Below are 23,311 nucleotides of genomic sequence, written 5' to 3'. Positions count from 1 at the left end.
AATGAAGGTCAGCGGAGACCGTGGTTTCTTTAGGTTATATACCTAGGGTGGCAGCTTGAATAAAATATGGGGGGGGGGGGGAGGTAAGCCCCGCCCCGCATAATCGATCACAAGACGCGGCACACGCACACCATTTGAAATGGGGGGAAGGGACCTCTGCCCCTAGGAGTTGGTTCCTATGATATTTCAGACCCTCCAAATCCCAGATTTACAGGAATTGTCCCAGTTTCTGATTGGATCCCGGAATGTCCTGCTTTTCCTTAAGACGTCCCTATTTTCATCGGAGAAATGTTGGAGGGTATGGAGTTATGCGACTCCGGAACCAAGGGAATAAGTAATTATACAACCTTTAGAAGACAAGCTATATTAGGGAAGTCTGACCTGGTATAAGCAGCTTCTTAGATTCCTAAGAAGTCACTGAGGATGCACAGAGTACCCGAAACCCTCAGGCTGCTTCCAGCATCGCTAAACGCATAGTTCTCTCTGCCTCTGTGTGGCGCCAGAGCTCTGATCTTCCAACGCCATCCCTGCAGGTACCGTATATCACTTCTAAATATTGTCCTTGCCTTTCATGGAGGAAATATCAACCCATCTCCCCTGAGCAAATAATTTGCTTTATCAAGAATGGTCAGTTCAGACTTTCCCACCTGTTAACCATATTCACTCTGTGCCATCTGTGAGAGGCTACTTTGCCAAGCCAATGGTAGAGCCCACCCTGCTTTTGGCAATGGCTAATGAGCTAAAAACCAAGCCATGTTCCTTTTCTCCAGCACTGCTTTACTGGAGTCTGAGACCTAGTGAGAAATCCGCCAGAGGTTACCATATCCCAGTCCTTGCTGTGTCCTTCCAAATGACAAGCTAATATTTTTACCATTGTGTTTCACACATCCTGCCCTATGTAGAATGCTAAGCCTGCCGATTTTGATATGCTTAGGTCTGCCTAATTCTGATTAGGAAAAACGCAGTTTGTTTTTATTGGTGGGGAGAGAAGCTTGGCACCTTTCCGCTATCAGACTGCAGCTCTGGAAGACTGCCACTGACTGATCGTTTCTCAGTGCATCCTTTCTATTTCAAATGACACCCAACTTCCCAACAGGAATCATGATAGGGCAGGCTATAGTTGCCTGCTTGTGGCAACATTCTCTACTGGATTTGTTTACTTCCAGTGCAGAACGCCAAGGTATTACGCCAGACTGGGGCTTAGTGTTGCGTAACTGGGGAGGACCATACTTTGGTAGCAGAACATATGTTTGCATGGAGGCTCCATCTTTGGCATCTCAAGAGAGAAAGCATCAGGACAGTCACAGGAAATGCTGCTAGGAAGCAGCTCATAGTCAACATAGGCCAACATAGGTGCCCTCTAACTGGCCACACACTGGGGCAGCTTTAAAATAGGATTGGCCAACTTCAAGGACAAAGCCATCAGTGGCTACTAGCTACAACAGGTATGTTCTACCTCCACTGTCAGAGGCCATACACCTTGAATGCCAGTTTCTGGGAATCATGTATAGGGAAAGTGCTGTTGTACGAGGGTTCTGCTTGCAGGTTTTTCATAGGCATCCAGTTGGGACACTGTCAGAACAGAAGGCTGAATTAGATGGGCCTCTAGCCTGCTCCATCAGGGCTCTTGGGTACACCAGGCAGCTTCTTCTGTTCCTGTTGCATTTGTCTGTTGTCATGAAGCATAAAAACAAGACGCATTCCAAATTCAGCCCCAGACTCATAATGCAAATGCAGAGAAACCTTGGTTGAATACTGTTTCACATTAGGAAACCCGTATCACTTTCCCAAGGGCTACATTATGCCAGCAACTATCTTTGGAGCAGGCAAGAACCCAGAATTCTCACAGCAAGATGTATGTTCATGTTTCTCTGCTGTGTATAAGGATCCAACTCTGCCAGTAGAAGAGGACTAGAACATTCTATCTTCAACCCCCTCATAAAACCACCCAGGCAGGGAAGATGCCAGATTTCTCCTGACTTTCTGCAGCTTCCAATAAGCATAGGTGAAGCTATTAGTTTAATTGATCATTCATGAAGGAGAAAGCAAGGCCTATCAGAATCCACATGGATTTAGGGATGAGGAACCAGCAACATATGGAAAGTCTTAAGTCTCATCCTGACCACATTGTCTTGCCTAAAAGCAGTTGCTGAACCACACCTGAAAGGCCATGGGTGTCCTATCTCTGCTCTACATTAATGTTTGTATAGCTTGTGACTGCCCCCCCTAAGCTAAACCCTTGACAACCCTAATTTTAGAGTATCATGCAGGCAACAAGACCAGGACGTTTACTGAGTGGGCCCAAAGTTCTGCAGGATGGTTCTATGTACCCTTGTCAGAGGGGAAGTCTAACTCATTTCCCTTCCTCATTTTGTCCCAAATGAGACCCAAATAGTTCAACAAAGATCTCCAGGAACCTTTCCCAAACTTCAAGACAACCAGAATGAGACAAAAAGCAACACATTTTAATCGGAAGAAAGAGCACAGTCTTGTTTGAACTGCTCAGACTCTAATCTAGCCTCTAAGAGACACATTGCTTGGTGCCATAGGCAAGGCTGTGCTCCTATGGCTTGCCAATGCTCCTATACATCAGGGCCACTCCCTGCAACAGTTCCTTAATTCCTTTGAGGGATTCTGTGCAGGACCGGATAAGTGAGCAGAGCTGTATGCTTGTTTCAACGCAAGTGCTCTGCTGGAGCTCGTGGACAGCCCAGTTGATCTTCTGCAGAATGGCCTCCTCTGCTGCAGCCAGGGCACCAGTGGAAGGTGGGCAGGCAGGCACTGCAACAGGGGCTGGGAGGGCTGGAGCAATGGCAGAAGCTCTGAGTCCTGCTGCTGCCCCTTCACAGTGTTCTGGGCGTGGCACATGGCGAGGAGTTGGCAGAGAGGAGAGGTACTCAGGTGAAGTGGCATCATCCGAGTTAGCAGCTAGCTGTCGTTCACGCACTTGGGATAGAGCAGCTTGAGCATTCAGGGCTGCAGAGAAGAAGCACATAGGCATCACCACAGGGCCCTGTTTCTCCTGGGCCTCCCTGAGCCCCTGCCCCAGTCCTGCACACACACACAAGCCTCTTGCAAGCATCCCAATGAAAAATAACAGGCAAGTACCACTGGAAGATCTAAGCAGCAACTTGTTAAGTGAAGCAGAAGAGGTTCTTTCCTGGCACACCCAGAGGCCCACTATAATAATTTTACAATAATAATATTTTTATGATTTATATGCCGTCCATCTGACTGGATTGCCCCAGATACTCGGGACATCTCGGGACAACATTTAAAACTTCCCTGTACAGGGCTGCCTTCAGATATCTTCTAAAGGCAGAATGAACAATACAAACATGAATATAGGGATTATCCCAAGTTGCCAGAGCATCAATGTGTAAGCATTAAACAAGTGCTGCAGCACCAGTTATGGTTTATAGCAACGGCAGCATTTAAACTGCCAGAAATGGAGTCAGGCTCATGAATTATTTCCAGCTAATTAAGAAATACCTCTCCCCACCAACATATAACGGGAGGAAAGCCCTAGTTCCTAATTCCCACCCTCTGGTCCAAGACTCCTGTCCTTCCCAATCCATCCCAGTGAGGCAACCTCCACACACTACCCCAAACATACCCGGATTGTCCTTGTCAACATCAGAATTAAGTTCTTGGCAGGCAACACAGTACAATTTCTTCTGCTTGTCTTGCAGCAAAATTGTCTGAAAGGGCAAGGTTATAGCAAGGAGAGAAAAGTGTCAGAGCCTGCAAAAGGAATGTGATGGGTGTGAGAGAGAAAGAATGGTGTATGGGGGTGGGGAGGTGAGAGAAATGACACCAGCGAAATAAATAAAAACCTGGATTCTAGGCGCCAAAATTCTGTGAGCTAATGTTTGATAGAGAAAAGATTGTCACAAGATGTCAGGTGCTGAGGAGAGAAGCAGGAGCTTCCTCCACTTTAAAGACACAGATGCAAAATACTGGGTGCCAACCTGGGCACAATTTACCTCATTGTTTTTGCAATTACATTCAGGGACATATAAAAAAGCATTCTGCACTTGCTTAAGACCAACAGATATCCCTTCTTCAGAAAGCCTCCAGCTCTCTCCAAGGAAAAGATTAGGGCAAAACTATTGTGTGCATGTGTGTGTAGTGGTGGGGATCACAAATGATATGCAGGTGCTGCTTTCTGGATCCCTCCTATCTTCTACTGACCATATGACTGCATATTGAAACCAGTGCTCTGATTACTGGAGAGAGAGGAGCTCTCTTGGCTCCTGTTTTTAGAAAACTACAGGAGAAAAAGATTTGGCTAAAATCTGGGTGAGAACTCAAAGGCTTGTTGATCTCATTATTCCCACCCCAACTTTCTCGGGCATCATATTTTTTTCCATGGTTTGAGCATAACTTGCCATTTCTCACGGTTGTTGCAGACTTGCTGAGCCTATGTGTGGCCCTCTCCCACAACCTCGTAAATAAGACCCAAAAGTCTTAGTTGCCTTCTAAAAAATAGTTGGCAGAGGTTAGCTAAGGAAGGGCAGAGAGCTCTGTTTCTCCCACAACAGCCTTTCTTTGGATGAGTGGCCTTTTCTCTCCCAGTAGCCCACTTACCTTTTATGCTGGGATCAGAGGAAGGATGGAACCTTCTGTTTCTCTTCCACCAGCCTACTCGCTAGCCTGTGGCACCAGGTGAAAGCTGAAATATGCTTTGCAGGCCAGTGACTGCCACAAAAACAGCATATACAAGCCATAATAATACTCAAAACTGCCACAAACTATTTCAAGCATTCAGAATGCTTCTCATATGTTATCTCGCTGTATTCAACAGCCCTGAAAAATGGAAAGCATATTGTAGATGGGGAATGAAGTGCAGCTAGGAGACATGGCAGTGCAAAGATTCAGACCAGTGACTTCACAATTCAGAGCTCAACCTCAGCTCAACCTGCTACCCTGATGCCTTCGTGTAGGCATCAGGTTGGCAAAGGCTGCCTTTGCCAGTCGCTACACCAACTCTTCATTATTATATAAAAGCACCGCACTTCAGGGAATTCTCCTGCCTTTAAGGTGCTTGAGTTTAAGAATGGTTTATTATTATTATTTATTAAAAGCCCTTAAACTCCTCTCAGATGTTCTGCAGCTCCGACCTCCCCAGAAATTCTTCCTTGGCGGAGCAGGGAGAAAAGGATGACAGAAGATAGGGCACTCTGAGCGTGCTCAGAGGTCCCTTCGTTCTCCCCCTCGGCCTCGCGCTCTGCAAACGTGACCAGGCGCCTTCGCCTCCTCTCACCCCGCACTCCTCGCAGCAGTCGCCCAGCATGCGGTAGCCCTTGAGGAGATAGTCGCTCATCAGCTTGCTGATCTTGTCCTGCCGTTCGCGCCGGGCCTGGATCACCTTCAGCTCCGCCTCCGACGGCGGCTGCCACTCCGGTTCGTCGCCTGGGCGAGGGGGGGAGAATGGGAACAACGGCGGTGGGGAAACAAGCCTTCGCGGTCCCCGTCCCGCTAGCCGATTACTGGGCCAGGCTCGCCTCTCGCCAGGGCCTGCAGGCCCGGTTGCCATGGTTACCCCTCCTCCCTCACTTACCTGCCGCGTTCAGCGCCATGATGTTTCCCGGACGCCGCAGCTTCCGGCTTTGGCCACGCCTCCTCCCTGGTCGTCCTGCGCAGAAACTCCGCCTACAAACCTCTCTGTCCTCCTTTCTTTCCCTCCCCGCACGAAACTGAGGCGTTAAAACGAAGGTTCCGGCAGGACGTTTGCTTCCACTTTACGTGAACGCACGGAAATTGGCTAGGGGGCAGCGTAGAGTCTAGTTTCAAGCTTGCCTGGAATCCGTAGATTCTGGCACGCACAAGCTTCCCTCCCATAAACCCACGATGTGTCTGCGGAAGAAAGTTTGCAGCCGCTTCAAGGGAGAGAAGTCACTCTGCACATGCTCAGTGGGAAGCAAGGTTCAGTGGTAGAGGACATGCTTTCAGAGTGCCCCAGGATTTGGCAAGGCATTTGAATGAGAAAATGGAAAGCTGCTGCCCAGTGGAATACACAGTGCTGGTCTAGGTGAATTAAGTATGGGTGGGATCATAGTTCACATCTTTGCATGCAAAATGTTCTAGGTTCAATTCATGGCATCCTCGGTGAAACCAATATCGGGTGACAGGTGATGTAGAAGAGCAGCTGCCAGTTTGCGGGGGCAATAATGGGCTAAATTGTTGCTTCTTTTCTTTCTGGCTGGGGTTTCCCAGAGATATAATAATAATTTATTATTTATACCCCGCCCATCTGGCTGGGTTTCCCCAGCCACTCTGGGCGGCTTCCAACTGAATATTAAAAACAGTACAGCATCAAACATTAAAAACTTCCCTAAAGAGGGCTGCCTTCAGATGACTTTTAAAAGTAAAATAGTTATTGCTTTGACATCTGCTGGGAGGGCGTTCCACAGGGCAGGTGCCACTACCGAGAAGGCCCTCTGCCTGGTTCCCTGTAACCTTACTTCTCGCAATGAGGGAACTGCCAGAAGGCCCTCGGCGCTGGATCTGTGTCCGGGCTGAACGATGGGGGTGGAGACGCTCCTATATGGCCATCTTGCAGTACGATTCTACACAGATACACAGTACACAGATATCTTGCAGTACGATTCTATGCATGTGTACTCAAATTTAACTGAATTTAATGTGACATACTTCCAGGTGTGTATAATATTGCAGCTCAACACTAATAATTCATTTACCTGCAGGACTTACAAGTTCCTCTGGGATACCCTTAAGTTCTAATTAAAGTGAAAACTACTTCTGGAGATGGTGGAGAAACCCAGCAGTTTATTGTTGCAGTCAGTTGGCAGCAGCCTGGGTATGCTGACCTCTCGCCCTCAAGTAAAGGCAAAAAAGAAAGGAGTTCATGCTATTCAAAATCAACTTATTTGGGATAAATGTGCTTGAGGGTTTTTAAAAAACTGAAATGCAAATATAGGGCAGATTTTTATCTCCATACAGACAGTGTGCACAACGTATATTTAAATCACATTGCTTTCCCCAAAGAACCTCAGAAACTAGTTTGTTGGGAGTTGTAGTTCTGTAAGGTGGAAGTTTCAGTTCCCAGAACTCTTGGGGGGGAAACCATATGCTTTAAATGTAGGGCATGTATGCAGTCCAAGTGGTGGGGTAGGAGGGTGTGATGTCTATGACAATCCAACAGTGTATTCCCCCGCTATGATCCCCAATCTGCATGTTGGGGATGAGGTCATAACCATCTTGTTTCATGATGCTGATACCAACCCAGTAGTTGGGAGACTGAGCTTGATACTCTCTAATAAAAGACTTCATATTATTGCCATTTTGCTCTTTATTGATGAAATGCAACAGATCAGATCACGGTCTGCAGTGAAATATTACAGAGATCACTCACTATTAATTTCCAAATAGAAACAATAATGTAGCAGGATATTAAAAACATTTCAAGTGTACTCTTTCGGCTAGCTTTGTTCACATGGTTGTATCTTCAGACAGACCCAGTTCCCGAGGTTCTTTTCTTTGCGGGCGGCGGGGCGGGTTGTCCCGTTCAAACGAGACAGGGAAGCAAATGGCAGAAATGACTGGCAGAATCCGAAACCAGGGAAAAGAGACGGCGGAAGAAGATTGGAAGAAATTTAAGAATTATCTTAAGAAACATTGTAAAATTAATGAGTGTTAAAATGATGCGGTTTTAGAAAATAAGTGGATTACAGCTGTAAAGATTAAGTTAAAAGAAAAGAAAGGTTAACAATTAGATAAAATTAAGGGTGAGGATTTGCTGAACTAAAAATTTGAAAGTGGAATGCAGAAAGGGGAGGTATGAGGAGGTCGGTGAAGTAAGTTTTAAGAAAATAAGGATTTGAAATTATACTTGTTTTTTCTTGTTTGTGTTTGTTTGCATTGTTGTGTCTGATTATAAAATTTGTGAAACTTCAATAAATATTTTATTAAAAAAAAAGAGACAGGGAAGCAAAAACCAAGCGATACCATGTCAGAGGCAGCAAAAATAAAATTGCTTGGTGGTTTTCTTTCTATACCTTTCCCCCTCCGGTCACAGCAACGCCGAAACTCTCTTTCTGATGTTCTTGCAATAGGAAGCCCTCGTGTGCCGCGGGCGACTAAAAATGGTTTACAAAGCTACCCCGGAAGTTTAAGCTAACGACAATTCACGAGCGCCCACTAAAGGCGGGCTGACCCGAGAAAGAAAAATACAGGCTGGTCCAAAGCAGGAATTCTGTTTCTCGGTGGACTTTTCCCGCCCCCACTATACAGAAGCGAACGCTGGGCATAGAAATCATTGGGAAAATCCAGACTTAAGTTGTGGTTGGTCAAAGATTGCAGCAAATATGAGTAATTTTTTGTCAATTCTTATTTTTTTAATCATTTCAGAAAAATGTGAAAGCGCAACTCTTCTGTGCGCGAGGTAGCGGGGCGTGAGACTCCTGTAACGCAACTGATTGCTGAATTAGGGCTGTCAGAGACTCAGTAAGACTGAAGCAAAGTTTCAAGCAACGTAACCACCATGCTGGCATTTGCACTGGCAGGATGTTTAAACGCAAGCAAAGCAAACAGTGGGGTTTTTTTTCATACGAAGACTCAAGTTGGAAAGAGGACGAAGAGGGCTAGAGTCGCACTTATAGTAAAACGCCGGATTTTGCAACACAGTTCCAGCTCGGCATGTAGTAGCTGTTTAAAGTCCGTGCGAGGTGCGCTTCTCCGTTTTGTCGTTCTGTGGTTACGACCAATCGCGACTATGGAGCGCTGAATTTTAATACCTCCCCTCCCGCTCGCCCTCGGCTGTGGAAAGGACCAGAAAGCAGCTAATGGCGATTGGCTTAGGTCTCGGAGAAAACTGGCTTCTACCAATCGACGTAGAGTATGTTAATGAGGGCGGAACTTCCTGCCACCATTAAAAAGTATCGTCCGGTTTCGCCTCTGAGGCGGTTGCCGTGGCAACGGGTGGCACGCGCTGCCGCTGCTCTTGCAGCGGCTGCGGGATACGGTGGGGATGGCCTAGTGGCGGCGTCTACCTGTGCCGCCGCCAACCTGTCTGCACGCCGGCCTCGGGCTCCCTCCAAGCGAGCACACATTGGCCCGCCACGTCTAAATGCATAGCCCGAGTGCAAGAGGCTTTGCAGCGCCGCCTACTGCAGCGCCTTCTCGGCTGCCTCTCCTCTGTTCGCCGGCGGTTGTGTAGTGGGCGCCCAGCGCAACTGCCCCTCCTTGAAGACACATTTGGTGTGCGACCCGCGAAAGCAACCTCATCATCATCCGCCGCCGCCGCCACCCTCAAGAACTCCGTGTTGGCTCGCCTCTCCGAAGGGGCCGAGCTCCACCAGCTGGGGGCGCAGGGCGAGGCGGGTTTCTTAAAAAGGCCTACTAAACTCTGCCAAAGGGCTCGAACCTAGTTTTATGCTGGAATAATTTCTCGCAGAGACCTATCAGACGGGGTACAAGTCTGACGCCGCAAACGGGTTGACACCTGGAGCCGCAGATACCTGTGCTCCATTTGTCCCGCAGTCGCAAAGCTTCCGGGGGAAAGTCGGTAACGGGTCCTAACCTCTTAGGGTTCCCAAGGGAGTCGGCGTAGGAAGGGTAGGTTACAAAGGGATATGTAGTGACACCTGGGAAACTAGGCTTGATGATGTGTCTGCTTAAGTGACCTGTGATGCCTATTGACACCTGATCTGAGGTTTGCTGAAGGGTAAGTGTAAGCAGGTGTGTGACTAACCAGTCTTTTCAAAAAAGTTTGGCTAGCACAGCAGGCCAATTCATGCTAGAGGAAGCAACAGAATTTTCTTCAACACAGAAAGTACAGCAGGCCCCTCTCAAAGCTACGATTTCAGTGTTCTTTAAAAGGAAGCCGATTCAACCTAAATGAGATTAAACCTGAGGTTGGGACACAACCCAGGGATGGACACACTGCACTGAGTGAAATGGGCAACTTATAAGGCACATACTATTTTAATATTTAATTCAGGGCGTCAGAGTGCATAAGGCTACAAACCCCAGAAGGAAACAGCAATTGCATTCGTGTTCAGGAAGCTGAACTGAAAATCCTTGGTTCAGCAAGGCTTGACCACTTGGATATAGGTCTTCTGCAATACCTCTAATGCACTTTTTACACACTTAACACAGTTCACATTTCCTCTTCTGTCTGCAGAGGAATGGAGCAGACTTGTACTGTCTTGAACTACTTCCCTGAGGCAGTAGGGAAGTGTTAGATTGTTTTCTAGACCTATTTTTAAAAATGCCCCACCACACCATTTTTAATAAATGGGAGAAGAGACACAGTGTAGATGGGCAATAAGCTCTTGAAGGATAGAAACTGAACATTTACCAGGAGAAACACATGCTGTCTTACTTCTACCACAGTAAAATCAGAGATCTCTTCCCTTTGCATTGATGCACATTTTGACCAGCCCATCAACTCTCAAGCCCATAATTACCTTTTCCCCAAGGGGCACAGAAGGCAGATGATTGTGTAACTACAGGCAGCATAAAAACAAAGAGCGCTGCTCCTTTTTAAATTTCCATTTGTGGTCTCATTGGGAAAGTTCAATGTAGGCCTCACTAATTGAAGGGGAAAGTAATTATATGTAAGACTGTGCCCTTTGGTTTTAAGGAGCAATCCACTCTAGACTGGAATTGCAGCTCATCTGACACAAAGGGACCAAGCAAAACACTATTTAGAGCTTGTTGATGTGTTCTTGGGTGATTCTGTCTGTGTCATAGGGAAACTAAGAGGGCAGATCATGCAAGTCACAAGAAGTATTTGCCCCAAAACTCAAGAGCCTTAAAAACATGGAACAGATTCAGGCCAGGAATACAGCAAGTTTGCACATTTTAATCAGTTGCCCAGAAAGCATAATCCTATAAAAAGCAGTACAATTATTTATTAACTACCTACTTGGAAAAACACAGATAAGATTGGCTTCACTCCAAGCATTTTTGTCAAATTATTACTAGAAAATGAGCAAGCGTTCAGCCAACATTGTCAGTTGACAATGCTGCTTTTTGCTTTGTGTAGCCACGCTTACTTAAAACTCTGATTAGATTCTAATTGCTACTGCTGTTCATAAACAGTTGTAATGAAATGGAAAAATATGAAGAGGGGGGAAATGTCTCTTTGCAGTTGCACTGTGAGTTAACAGTGGCAGAAAAAGGCATTCATTAAAAAAACAAAAAAAGTTATGCTGCAAGAGATGAAAACAGGTTTCCTGCTACAAAAGCAGCAGCACTTGGGGAGAGTAAAACTACCTGCCAATAATGTCCTGGAAGATGTCCAGCTGTCCTCACCCTTCAGCATTCTGGCACTATATTTTGTGCAGAGATAGCAGTAGTAGGACATGGCACAATCTAACAAATATAGTAGGCAACATCAAGCTGAACTCCACACTTGCTCCTGACAGAACCATCACTTCAGCCCTTCACGGCTTCATGAACATCTCTCTCAATTTCTCCTACATCTTGGGGTGTGGAGCCCTCACCTATCCATGGTATTCCTCTACTTGAACCCCTGTGAGAAACCTGACTTCTCCCACTATCTGAAAAACTTAACACCATGAAAGACAAATAGGACAGATATATTGGTTGAAGTGGGGAGAGAGAAGGGAGAGGTTCCCAAAAAGCTTGTAAGGGAGCAGTCTTAAATATTGCAGGAATAACAAGCACTGGAGACAGAGACCTCCCAGTTCTAGGCCTGAAGGGTGTTCCAGGCCTGTAAATATCCTGTGCAACTAACAAGGGGAGTATTTTGATAGCATTGATCACTTATCATCATCACTGTGTGATGATCACCCACCAGCAGGGATGGTCCTGAGTTCTGCTGTTTACATACACACTTGTATGTAATATGAACGGAGTAACAGCAACATACACACCCCACCAAAACCACCAGGCAGCTGGATTTCCTAAACTATCAGTCTGCCTACTTTTTATTTACAGTTAATACAAAAAATAAAATCTAAACTCACTTCTAACTTCAGGTTTACTTGTGCACTCTATATTAGCAAAAATCAATGGATGCTGTTACATAAAAGCAACTGAGCTCACTTGGAAAGGATACAAAGTGATCCTTTCAACAAGCACATTAAATGAGGATTTCAATGCTAGAACATTTCCTTTCTAACAGGTGGGACATGGCAAGAGGCAGGACCAAGGAACCAGAAGCAAACGTTCACCATGTTGCCATCCTCACCCAGGGACTTTGGTTTCAAAATGACTGAATATACAGCAATTTACAGCAGTCCTGAGGCTGAGCACAGAGCCCTAACATTGAAATTAAGATAGCAACCACAAGACTCTCCTAGAAAACTGTTTATCTTGGATGGCCCCATATGGCTCGCTAAAGTAAATAACACCCTTTACTTGGTATAGGAAAAGACAACAATAACAGAAGATACAAGAGCTACAATGACAAGCTGCTAAGGGCACTGTGACAAAGGGTGAGAAGAAATGTAGTGACTAAAAGGATATTCTGAAATCAAATGGCAAAGACTTCTCATCAAGGATGCAGCAGCCGGGGTTTATGCTAGACGTGTTACAACGGCGGGCGCCAGAACAATGACGCAGTCCCACCCCAGGAAAGACGGGGAAAATCCTTTACAGGCGGCGCTGGTAACTAGCATGCAGCTGCAGTTGTGCGTTACGCATGTAATCGCCATAGGCACCCGCATATCGGGCATAATCAGACTGTGTTTCTGGGAGACGGCGATAATCCAGTTGAGCTTTTGTCGGCGAATGGCGGTACGCGTGGGGGGAGTCTGTTAAATGGCGAAAATCTGAGAGGTCAGATAAACGGCGGTCATCTGAGAGGTCAGAACCGTACCTGGTTAAGAGAAGAGACATTAGATATTTGATAAATAATAAAAACCCTCATGGCCGATGCCTTACATTATATACACACTATGATTGAGATGGCCCCCCTCCACCCGCACAGAAGATGACTGCTGAGCTGTAAGCACAGAAAAGAGCCTGCTAAAGGAATCCAAACAATAATCTTTCCTCCATTGCCTGGCTGCAACTGGGGCCGTTTTACATCTCTCAGACATGGGGAATAATCTCTCAATGGTTCAGCTGTCCTGTAATACTAATTATACTTCACCATTTAAGCAGAATTTTGAGCCTCCCATCAGAACAGTGATAAAGCACAGTACCATGCAGGAGGCCCAGACCTCACAAATCTACACTTAATAGTTTCTAAGATGGATACAAGAGCTAAGGCGTATCAAGGCTCAAAAAGACTTGGAGGTGTTGGAGGTGACCGAAAACGATGGGTTATGCTCATCATTGCCAGGAATTAAAGCTGGTGCAACTCTTATTTGCAATCTCAGTCAAGTCTCAAAGGTCTAGTTTGCCATCTCTGTGGTGGGATCTGGTCAGGTAGCAGAGCCTTCTCGCAAACATGTACTCACAATTATCCAGAGATATGTGCAGGCGGGGGGGGGGGGGGGAAAGGTAAGAGCGCAGCCCATATTTGCTCCCTTCCCCACAAACAGTAAAGCACAGAAAAGATTTGAAAGATCTGATAGAGAGAAACTAATGGCACAGCCAGTGTAGCAAAGGTTAAGCAAGCCCCACTCCTGACCCATCCTTGCTTTCGAATAAATGCCAATTTAAAGGCATAGCGGGAACTCTGCTCCCTCCCATGGAACCACAGAATGAAGTTGTCCTTTGAACCCCTCTGAAAAGTTCAGAAAAATCCTTGGGCAGAAGGTGCGATTGGCGTGAAAAGCATTACAACTGGTCTAGCTGCATACCTCTTATTCATTGCAGCTGCTTTTCTGTAGAGATCCTCACGGTTGCCACGTGGTGGAGAGAGGCGAGTGCGTTCATACGGCGGATGGAGAGCTGCAGCTTCTGACTGGGACAATGCTGTATATGAGGCTGCCTGTTGGGCAGATTGAGTCAGCCCATTGTATGATGGCTGAGCTCTGTAACCTGCAGCTAAGGGAACAGAAGTGGATTGCTGTGCAGCATAAGCTGTCTCTGCTGGGTTTGAGACTTGTGCTCTGTAGGCTGTTGACAGTGAAGCAGAGAGCTGTGTTTTATAGGAAGCAGCAGCAGCAGCTGCTGCTGCATCCTGCATACCATAAGCGGCCGCCAAGTTTGCTGCAGCCTGTGCCCCATATGCAGCTGGCAGGGCAGATGCAGCCTGGGCCCCATAAGAAGCGGCATGGCCAACAGCTGACTGGACTCCATATGAAGCTGTCTGTGTTGAGAGAGGGTGGGTACCATACAAGGCTGCTTGGTTGGCTGCAGGTTGGGCCCCATAAGATGCTGAGAGGGCAGCAGCGGCAGCTGCTGCCTGGGCACCGTAGGAAGCTGCTGCATATGTTGCAGCAGCCTGGGCCCCATAAGTGGCAGCGTATGTTGTTGTGGGCTGGGCCTCATAAGAAGGGACTTGAGAAGCAGCCACTTGTGCTGCTCCATAAGCAGCTGCTTGGGCACTGAGGGATGTTAGTGCTGAGGCTGCTGGCTGGGCCCCAGAAGTTGCCAGGGGAACAGAGGACTGGGCTCTATATTGATTTCCAAGCATGGCTGAGGACTGGGCTCTGTACATTGCAGCCTGCCCAGTTGTAGGCTGGGGTCTGTAAGCCATCCCAAGTGATGCTGCAGGCTGGTCTCTGTAGGCTGTCCCGTGGGAGGCAGAAGCCTGGTCTCTGTAGGATGCTTGCTGGGCTGCCATAGGAATTATGTAACCTGCTCTTGTTGGTGAGCGTCTAATGGGGCTTCTGTCCCTTCCAAAATAGGAAGGAGATACCTGCCTAGCCTGACTGTCTTGGGAATCAATTTTGGTTAAATTGTTGTTCCCCAGGCGCTGCTGATAGTCATACTCCAGTGAAGAATAAGTTGATCCTCCCGCTGGGAAAGCAAGATTACTGGATCTCAAAGCGTCATTCCTGGGCTGGAGTTTATCCAGGGTTGGTATTTTGTTCTTTTCAGCTCTGTTGCCCAGCTGGCCGGCGTGCCCAGCTGGCCCCCTTTTATGAGCCTTATTAGAAAGTTCCACATTAATTCTCTTGCCCTTGACTTCCCTTCCATTAAGATGTTCAATGGCGGCTCTGGCATCCTCATCCTTCTCCATGTGAACGAACGCATAGTCTGATAAAGCAGCAGACAGAAGGTTATCAATAAGGAACATATGACATTTAATTACTGGAACCCACTCATACTTCGATGTGCCCTAGAAAGGCTTCAGCCTGAAACACATCTGTTTGATACCAGAAGAATGCAGAATGAATCAGCTGATGTGGCTTGCTGGGCAACTCTTTAAGAGCCACAAGGAAGGAACAGGCCACTGGCACCTATAAGGTACAAGGAACTGGCCCCTGTCTTAAAAGTTTGAAGGCTAAGCATCAAATTACCCATCCTATCCCACAGCTCACTCCGCCTCCTGCATGATTTGCACATAATTCACAGTGTGCCAAAGCATATCAAACTCTCTCTGTGCTGCTTGATTTCTCATCTTCAGCGTATTAATCCTCAGCAGGACTTTCCCCCACTGCCCCCAGTCAAAATGCTGAGAACATTCCTGTTGCGCATTAAAATGTTACAGTTTCATTTATACCTGAACATCTTGCATATGGATACTATCCTACACAAATGTAAATATTTTCCCCACCCTCAAGAGTTCTGGCTTCTAGAAGCAATATGAAAAACTGCATTTAGGATGGTGGCTTGAAGCTGAGCTATCAAAATTTAAGGAAAAGATTAACTCTGATAAAAACAGAGGCATTTTATATGATTTTAAACACCAGAATTATGCACTACTTTAGCAAAGGTGGATTTCAAATGACAGCACAAAATATACAAGGACAAAGGCCACAATTTTATTCTGTATGGTTTCCCTCCACCCACTGAATTCCACAAATCGTAACAGAATGGAGAACATACTAACAGCTTTCTCAAGGTGTGTTCCCTATTGCATCTTTCCCAGCCTTACATGCCACAGCAGGCAAAGGACAAGCACCTCTGTTGCAAAGGTTGTTGTCTACTGGACTCCGATAAGAAGCCTAAAGGACTCGTGGTTACAAGAACTGCTGGAACAAACTGTTAAGACTGCTGAATACATTTAAGACTTTCTGATGTTTCAACCTAGTGGCTGGATCCTGCTGATGCAATAAAGCAATTTAAATCTAGGGAGCTTAAAATAAGCACCCAGTGGAATGAATCTGAGGTTCTATTCTCTAAAGTGGCTTCTTAGCTTCAATAAGCAAGTCTGTGCCAGTTTCACAAACCACACACTTTTCTTTCACTGCAAATCCAGACAATGGAGACAGGTTGCTATGCGCACATCCCCTCATAGATCTGAAAAAGAAAATATGAATCTGCTGGTAGATCTCTGGGTCATTTGCAAGGATTTCTGGTTCTGTGTTTAACTACAGAAGCAACAAAATTCCTCTCCCCTAATTATGGCTGCTGAAATGAAGAAAACCTGGGGTAACCAGGAGAGGATTTTTGTGTGGAAGGACTGAGCTGTGTTCACATACAATCAGAATTATTTGATTCTAAGTTTGTCTTTTGCACCAGGTTCCTGAATCTCAGGAGTCTAGTAAAAAAACAAACTCAAAATTAAAACAGATCCTGCAAGTCTGAAGTCTGCTCATCCCTGCCCATTCAAATAGCTAGAACAAATAAAGCTGAAATATTAGACTACTATTTCTTTAACTGTATGCTCTATGATGAGATCAGAAAAGTACTATCTAAAAGGTTTTAAGTTTGGGCCAGTATGAAGAAAACGGGAGCACTCATTATTGATGAAGACTGTGATGTATTTACTGTTGTAAGAATTTAAGGTCTCAAATATATAAATTAAATGTACAAGGCAAACATGTACATATATAAACCACATGTCTGAAACAGTAGAGGACAGTCCTGAAACCATTTTGACTCTCCCAAACTGACCAAATGTTTCTCTGCAAGGAGGGAGGAAATGAAAAAACCTCCCCATTGTCTCTGTGCTCACAAATCCTGCCTTAAGGGCACATTTAAGGTGTGAATAGGGTGAGCCTGTGACCTGGATTCAGGAATTAAGTAGTTATACAGTGGTGCGTTCCGCGAGTCTTTTCGTCTTGCGATGTTTTTCGTCTTGCGAAGCACGGTCCGTCGCAACTGCGCCTCTTCAAGCGGCTTTTTAAAAAAAGCACAAGACGTTTTCGTCTTGCGAAGCAAGCCCATAGGGAAATTCGTCTAGCGAAGCAACACAAAACCGAAAAACCCTTTCGTCTAGCGAGTTTTTCGTCTTGCGAGGCATTCGTCTTGCGGGGCACCACTGTATTAACAAAAGATTGGCCAAAGCCCAGATAATGCAATCAGGTAACCTGGCAGACAGGAGATAACACACAGGATTCTGTTTTAAACTGCCCTGTGATGTATTTCTGCTGGAGACCACCTCTTTCTGTGATGTACGTATGATGTTTCTGGGGGTGGTCTTGAGTTTGAGGGTGGGCAATTTCAAAAGTCTATATAAAGGGCTGGCACACCTTTGTTCTGGGTCCTCCTCCTCCTGTGTGTGGGGGAAGCACCCTTTTGTAACAGTTTTAATAAAGATCAGGCTTACTAGCTGCTTTGCTTCTCAATATTCTCTGGTTGGCCTCTGTTATTTCCTCCTTGTGTACCCCATAAGGGAAAAAGGAGCAGATTTTATTTGCAAATAGATGTATTTTACATATCTGGCTGCAACAACTAGCGCAAATTTCTTGACAATGCTTGTCAGTTCTATGAGTGGCATTTCAGTGTTTAAGCAGCTGCATTTTGCAAAAATGTAATAAAATGGAAGACTGCTAAACCAGCAAGCCATTCATTCTGCAGCACACAACAGATTCTGTTCTGACTCTCCCTATCAACTGGAATGGGGATGCACACAAATATAGAGGAGTATGTATCTGTTTTCCCCTGGTGAGATACATTGCTGACCTAGCCCGAACGCAAACTGAATTTTCATAAGTCTTCGCGTTCTCAGCCAAAGTACTTTAAAAAGAAAACAACTGATCCAGAAGAAGAAACAGAAGGGAGGAAATGATTAACAGAGCTTACAGAGACAGAGCCAAGGAGATAGCATTAGACCAAACAAAAGAATCCATCCAACAACAGTTTAGAGAAAGAGAGAGAGGCAACCATTACTGGGGATGTGAAACCCAAACCTTTGACCAGTCTCTAAGGAAACCCTATATATACTACCCTCCAGAGCACTCAGTTGAGTCTCCTGAGGTGCAGTCTGCTTCTATACACCCCAGCCTACACAGGAGGCTAATGGGAAAACTTCAGGATGGGTTTAGCTGTCCTGGAACAAATGAGATGTTGCATTTGATTACATGCTGCAAACAAGACCTGAAAGTGGCATTCAGAAGGATGTGTATACGTAAACGCAAATTAAAGATACTGTCATACGACTTACTGGAAATACAGGAGAGGAACAAAACATGAACCTTCCTCCTGACCCACTTAAATGATAAAGTTGGGATTGAAGAGACAGTTGCCTCTGACTGACAGCTCTGTACAGCATGATGCACCGCCGGGTCCTTTAAAATTATGGAAGATTCAGGAAGGCTCTAAAAGGAATGCTTGACACATCATAGCTCAAGTGACAGAGAAGAGGAATATGCAAACTCTTTGAAGCAAATGCCTACCCAAAAAGCACAGGACGCAAGTGCATTTGGCAGTAATAGTTGGGGCTATAAAGGAAAGGTGGGGCTTGCAGCTTGGGGTGACAGCTTCAGATTTAAAGAAGCTACTTACCAGCCTTAGGACTAAACTACTTGGTGGAAAAAACCTCTCTAACCACACCATTTAAAATTTTAAAAAGCTCTGTATAGCACGTGTTACTATTAAAAATTACAAATTAATGTCTTGACGAAGAAATGAAGCGAGGGCTTTTAGTTACAAACAAAGTGGCTGAAAAATGTGTTTAAGAAACTGACATTCAAGCTACACAAGCTGTGAGGAACAGTTCAAGACTCACCAGCTACAATTGTGGCAACACCTCATACCTTGGTTCAGTTATCAGTTGGAGAACTCCCTTCCTGTGGCTCTTGAGGGATACATGACTGAAACGCTGGTTGGCACTCAAATAATTTATTAGGTCGTTTTTCTTAAATATCTGTTTACTGTATCTATTTGGATTTGGAGATACAAGTAGTCTCTACAGGGGACCCATCAGATATGAATTTTATCCCCAGATTTTTGTCTGGTATCACTGGAAAATTTCTCCTTATTTACAGATACTTGCATATAAATCTTAAAAAGAGAGTGGGAGGGGAAAAGACAATAGAAACCTAAACACTAGACCAGAAGAACCCTGGCTTATTAGAGGCTGCACATATGGGCATGGAGCCTCAAATCTGAGGAGTGAGGTGGGACTGCCTTAGGCACATCAGCAATAAGCACGACAGGGATGTTGACCAAAAGTCTAAGGAAAATGAATTGGGGTATTTTTCTGCCTAGGCAGAGAATAGAAATGTTACTCCTTTCTAACACAGCAACAGGACTTTTTTTTAGCACTATAAAATCCTGCCAATGGAGACGTGGGCAAACGGATACCCATGACCACACCACACACAGTCCTAGCACTATCCACCACGCAAAATTCTACCTTTGACTCTGCTCTAAGAACAGCACTTCTGGTATCCTTATAGTACAGAAGGAGTGTCTGTTGCAAATACAGTGGTACCTCTGGTTAAGAACTTAATTTGTTCCAGAGGTCTGTTCTTAACCTGAAACTGTTCTTAACCTGAAGTACCACTTTAGCTAATGGGGCCTCCCACTGCCGCCGCAGTGCGATTTCTGTTCTCATCCTGAAGCAAAGTTCTTAACCTGAGGTACTACAGTGGTACCTCGGGTTAAGTACTTAATTCATTCCGGAGGTCCGTTCTTACCCTGAAGCACCACTTTAGCTAATGGGGCCTCCTACTGCCGCCGGAGGATGATTTCTGTTCTTATCCTGAAGCAAAGTTCTTAACCTGAAGCACTATTTCTGGGTTAGTGGAGTCTGTAACCTGAAGCGTACGTAACCCAAGGTACCACTGTATTTCTGGGTTAGTGGAGTCTGCAACCTGAAGTGTCTGTAACCAGAGGTACCACTGTACTTATTAGGCAGTACTTCTCACAGCAGGGGTGTACTGGAGGGGGAAAAAGAAACTTTAGTACTAACAACAATAACTTAGAAGCAAGTCTCAGAGAACACAGTGAGACTTACTTTTGAGTAAAGTGGCATATGATGCGGCTGCTTATGTCAAATATAAATCTATGGTGCACCTGCATTTAGAACAATGTAAATAATTCTGGTCATCTGCTGTCAAACTGTATAGAAAAGTATCCATTGAGAAATAAATCTCTCAATTAGTCATAACAAATGGAACTTGAAAGAAAATGTTCAGTGTTGAGTGCTGCTGTTCAGGATTCCAGTCACACCATCTCATCCCCATATACCCCTTTTTCTACCCCTCACAACAGTAAGTCAACACTGTGTGCCTACCAAGCATTGAGTTGTTTGGAGGGGATTTTTTTCAGGGGTGTGTGTGTGTGGAAGAACTTTCTGATGGAAAGAGCTGTTTGACAGTGGAATGGGCTGACTCGGAAAGTGGTGGACTCTCCTTCATTGGAGGTTTTTAAGCAGAAGTTGGATGGCCTTCTGTCACTGATGCTTTAGTAGAGGTTCCTGCAGGGAGTTGGACAGATGACCAGCAGGGTCCCTTCCAACTCCACAATTCTATGGTTCTACTGGTTCCCAATCCCTGCTTCATTAAAATCTTGGATTTCTCCATTGATTTTTATGGGCAGCTTTACAAATAGTTTCTCAGCATGAACCAAAAGACCCCAATTCAAACAAAGAGATAGTTCTCTCTACACTTTTTATGTCTATGTCTCTTCCTTCATGCTCCTTTTTCAGTAACTCCCATTAAATCTTCCCTCCCACCAAGTTTCTCCCATCAAATACAGCAAGTTCTCCACAGACATAAGACACGCTCAGTTCTTATTGGACTGTTTTGGGACTTCTCCCACTTAGGCCTTTTTCCCTTGAAGTTTTTGTATTTGGTACAGTGGTGCCTCGCAAGACAAAATTAATTCATTCCGCGAGTTTTTTCGTCTAGCGAATTTTTCGTCTAGCGAAGCACGGTTTTGGAAAAGCTTCAAAAATCACCAAAAACCTCAAAAAAGGCTACCACACCGCATTCTATGAGTTGCTCCTCGAAGTCAAGTCACAACTGTATTAACGGTGTTAAGAAAAAGGAAACAAACTTGCAAAAAACGCAATACGTTTTCGTCTTGCGAAGCAAGCCAATAGGGAAATTCGTCTTGCGAAGCAGCTCAAAAACCGCAAAACCCTTTCATCTAGCGAGTTTTTCGTCTTGCAAGGCATTCGTCTTGCGGGGCACCACTGTACTTTTGCAAGGCTTATCCAGAGTCTGCCAATACCCCCCTCTTATGCGTGTCTGTTGCCATTTTGGCTATATAAGTGGTAGCTGTTGATGAACTAAATATAAATTAGAATACAGGATATTTAAGAAGGAAATGTTCATGTTTAGAGATTTTTGGGATGCTGAATCCTAGTGATAAACAGTTCCATGGTACTTTGCTTGTGAAGTTCCCAGGGGCCAGTTGGGGCTGGAGAAATGTTTTAAAGTAGATGGACCAATGGTCTGATCCATCACGGTAAACTATATACTGGTTAGGAAACTTAATGGACATGAGGGTCAATGAACTGAAGCTCAGTCCTGACAAGATGGCAATACTGTGGTTAGATGGTTCCCTACTCAGGAAAAATTGTGTCCCACATATTGCACTTGCCCCAAAGGGTAAAGTGATACTTTTTTCTTTTTTTACACTAGACTGGTATGCCAACTGTGACCACCTCTGCTGGACAAGAATAGTCTAGCTACAATGATCCATGCTCTGGCAACTCCCTACTTACACTACTGCTGGATATTGTGCATGGGGCTGCCTTTAAAAGACAATCTGGAAATTGCAAGTGGTAAAAAAATGCAGCTGCTAGCTGAGCTACTGGGTGCATTACTGGCCACGTTTCTGAGCCTGTTCAACATACCAGCCTGGCTCTTTAAAATACTGCACGGCAGCTTGGGATAAACATACATTATGGAAAGCCCATGCCTCCACCATCCTGCCGTGAGAGTACTACCCTTCTTCACATTAGCCCCACCGTCAGGTATAAGGCTTCTGTCAGCGGTGTGCACGTTACAGAATTGCCTTCCCAAAGCATGACGCTTTTCATTTAGGTGTCAGGGGAAAAAACCCGCGTCTACTGTCCCGGGCTTTTCAGCTACCGTTAAGCGCAGCAAGTTTGTCTTTGCAATCATTTAACAGGAAAAGGCGCACTCCGCACACGTTTACAGGCGCTCTTTACCTTCTCACTCAAACCAACTTTTTTACGCTCTCACGAGAAGAACTAGGCGATTTCTCGCGGAACAAGCCTACCGAGAAGCATTAGCAAGGAACAGAACCTCCCCAGCTGGAGGCAGTCTACCTCCAAGTACCTCCAGCTACTGAGGAGGCGGGGGCGGGGAGAGAGATATACAACGGCAGCAGACGGGGGACGTTGTTGGTTTCAACACCTGGCGAGCAAGGCGGATCCGGAGCGGCGGGGGCGACTTAGGAGGGGGAGAAGCGGCCTCCTTCGCAGCCGAGAGGGGGAAAGGCACACGCCGCGGTTCGGGCGGACGGTGGGGTTTTGAGGCCGAGGTCGCCTCCGCCTGCCGTACCTTTGACGACGTCGCACTCGACGACGGGCCCGTACTCCTGGAAGAGGAGGCGGAGCTCGCCGCTGGTGCAGGCGGCCGGGACGTTGCCCACGAAGATCTTGACGGTGTGCGTGGGCCTGGGGCGGGAGGGCTCCACGACGACGCGGTGCCCGTGCAGGAACTGCCCGTTGAGCTTGAGGATCGCGCGCTCGGCCGACGCGTCGTCGCGCATGTGCACGAAGGCGAACTGCTTCATGAGGGCCACCCGCAGGACCTCGCCCGGCTCGGCCGCCTCGAACAGCTCGCGCAACTCCACCTGCGAGGTCTCCTCGGGCAGGTTGCCCACGAACACCTTCACGCCCGGGTGCATCGGCTCGCCCTTCTCACCGAGCGGAGCCAGGCAGGGACAGAGAGAGAGAGAGAAAGAGATAGGAGGGGGGAAAGGAGGGAGGAAGGCGAGAAGGAAAGCGTAAAATGGCGGCCCCGGCGGTGACTGTGGCGATGACCCACAGGAAAGGAGGGGCCCAAGTCGCCGCGCGTGCGCAGTGTGCCCCGCGCATTGGCGCTCCCCTCCCCCTCACAAACCGTAAGGCCCTGAACTCTGAGGAAAGGATGCGAGGAGCGTGCGC

The 23,311-nt window shown here is 46.2% G+C and overlaps 1 protein-coding gene across 2 annotated transcripts; it reads right to left on the bottom strand.

Annotated features, from left to right (window-relative positions):
- Nucleotides 1-2,444: 2,444 nt before the first annotated feature.
- Nucleotides 2,445-23,279, bottom strand: LOC308575628 (protein ZNRD2-like). 2 transcript variants are annotated; one of them, XM_081174380.1, is made up of 4 exons: nucleotides 22,704-23,154; nucleotides 5,267-5,415; nucleotides 3,617-3,701; nucleotides 2,445-2,976 (listed from the first exon to the last, which is right to left on the bottom strand). In XM_081174380.1, the coding sequence occupies exons 1-4, from the start codon at nucleotides 23,050-23,052 to the stop codon at nucleotides 2,564-2,566; spliced, it is 996 nt and encodes a 331-aa protein (XP_081030506.1). In that variant the 5' UTR covers nucleotides 23,053-23,154; the 3' UTR covers nucleotides 2,445-2,563. The 2 variants fall into 2 exon arrangements, with proteins under 2 accessions (XP_081030506.1, XP_081030505.1); XM_081174379.1 differs by lacking the exons at nucleotides 2,445-2,976; nucleotides 3,617-3,701; nucleotides 5,267-5,415 and adding exons at nucleotides 10,812-12,814; nucleotides 13,746-15,090 and having other exon boundaries at nucleotides 22,704-23,279.
- Nucleotides 23,280-23,311: the final 32 nt, after the last annotated feature.

The sequence above is a fragment of the Podarcis bocagei genome, assembly GCF_964188305.1.
Source record: "Podarcis bocagei genome assembly, chromosome: 16".
In the NCBI taxonomy this organism is placed as follows: domain Eukaryota; kingdom Metazoa; phylum Chordata; class Lepidosauria; order Squamata; family Lacertidae; genus Podarcis; species Podarcis bocagei.
This window is presented reverse-complemented; position numbering and strand designations above follow the sequence as displayed.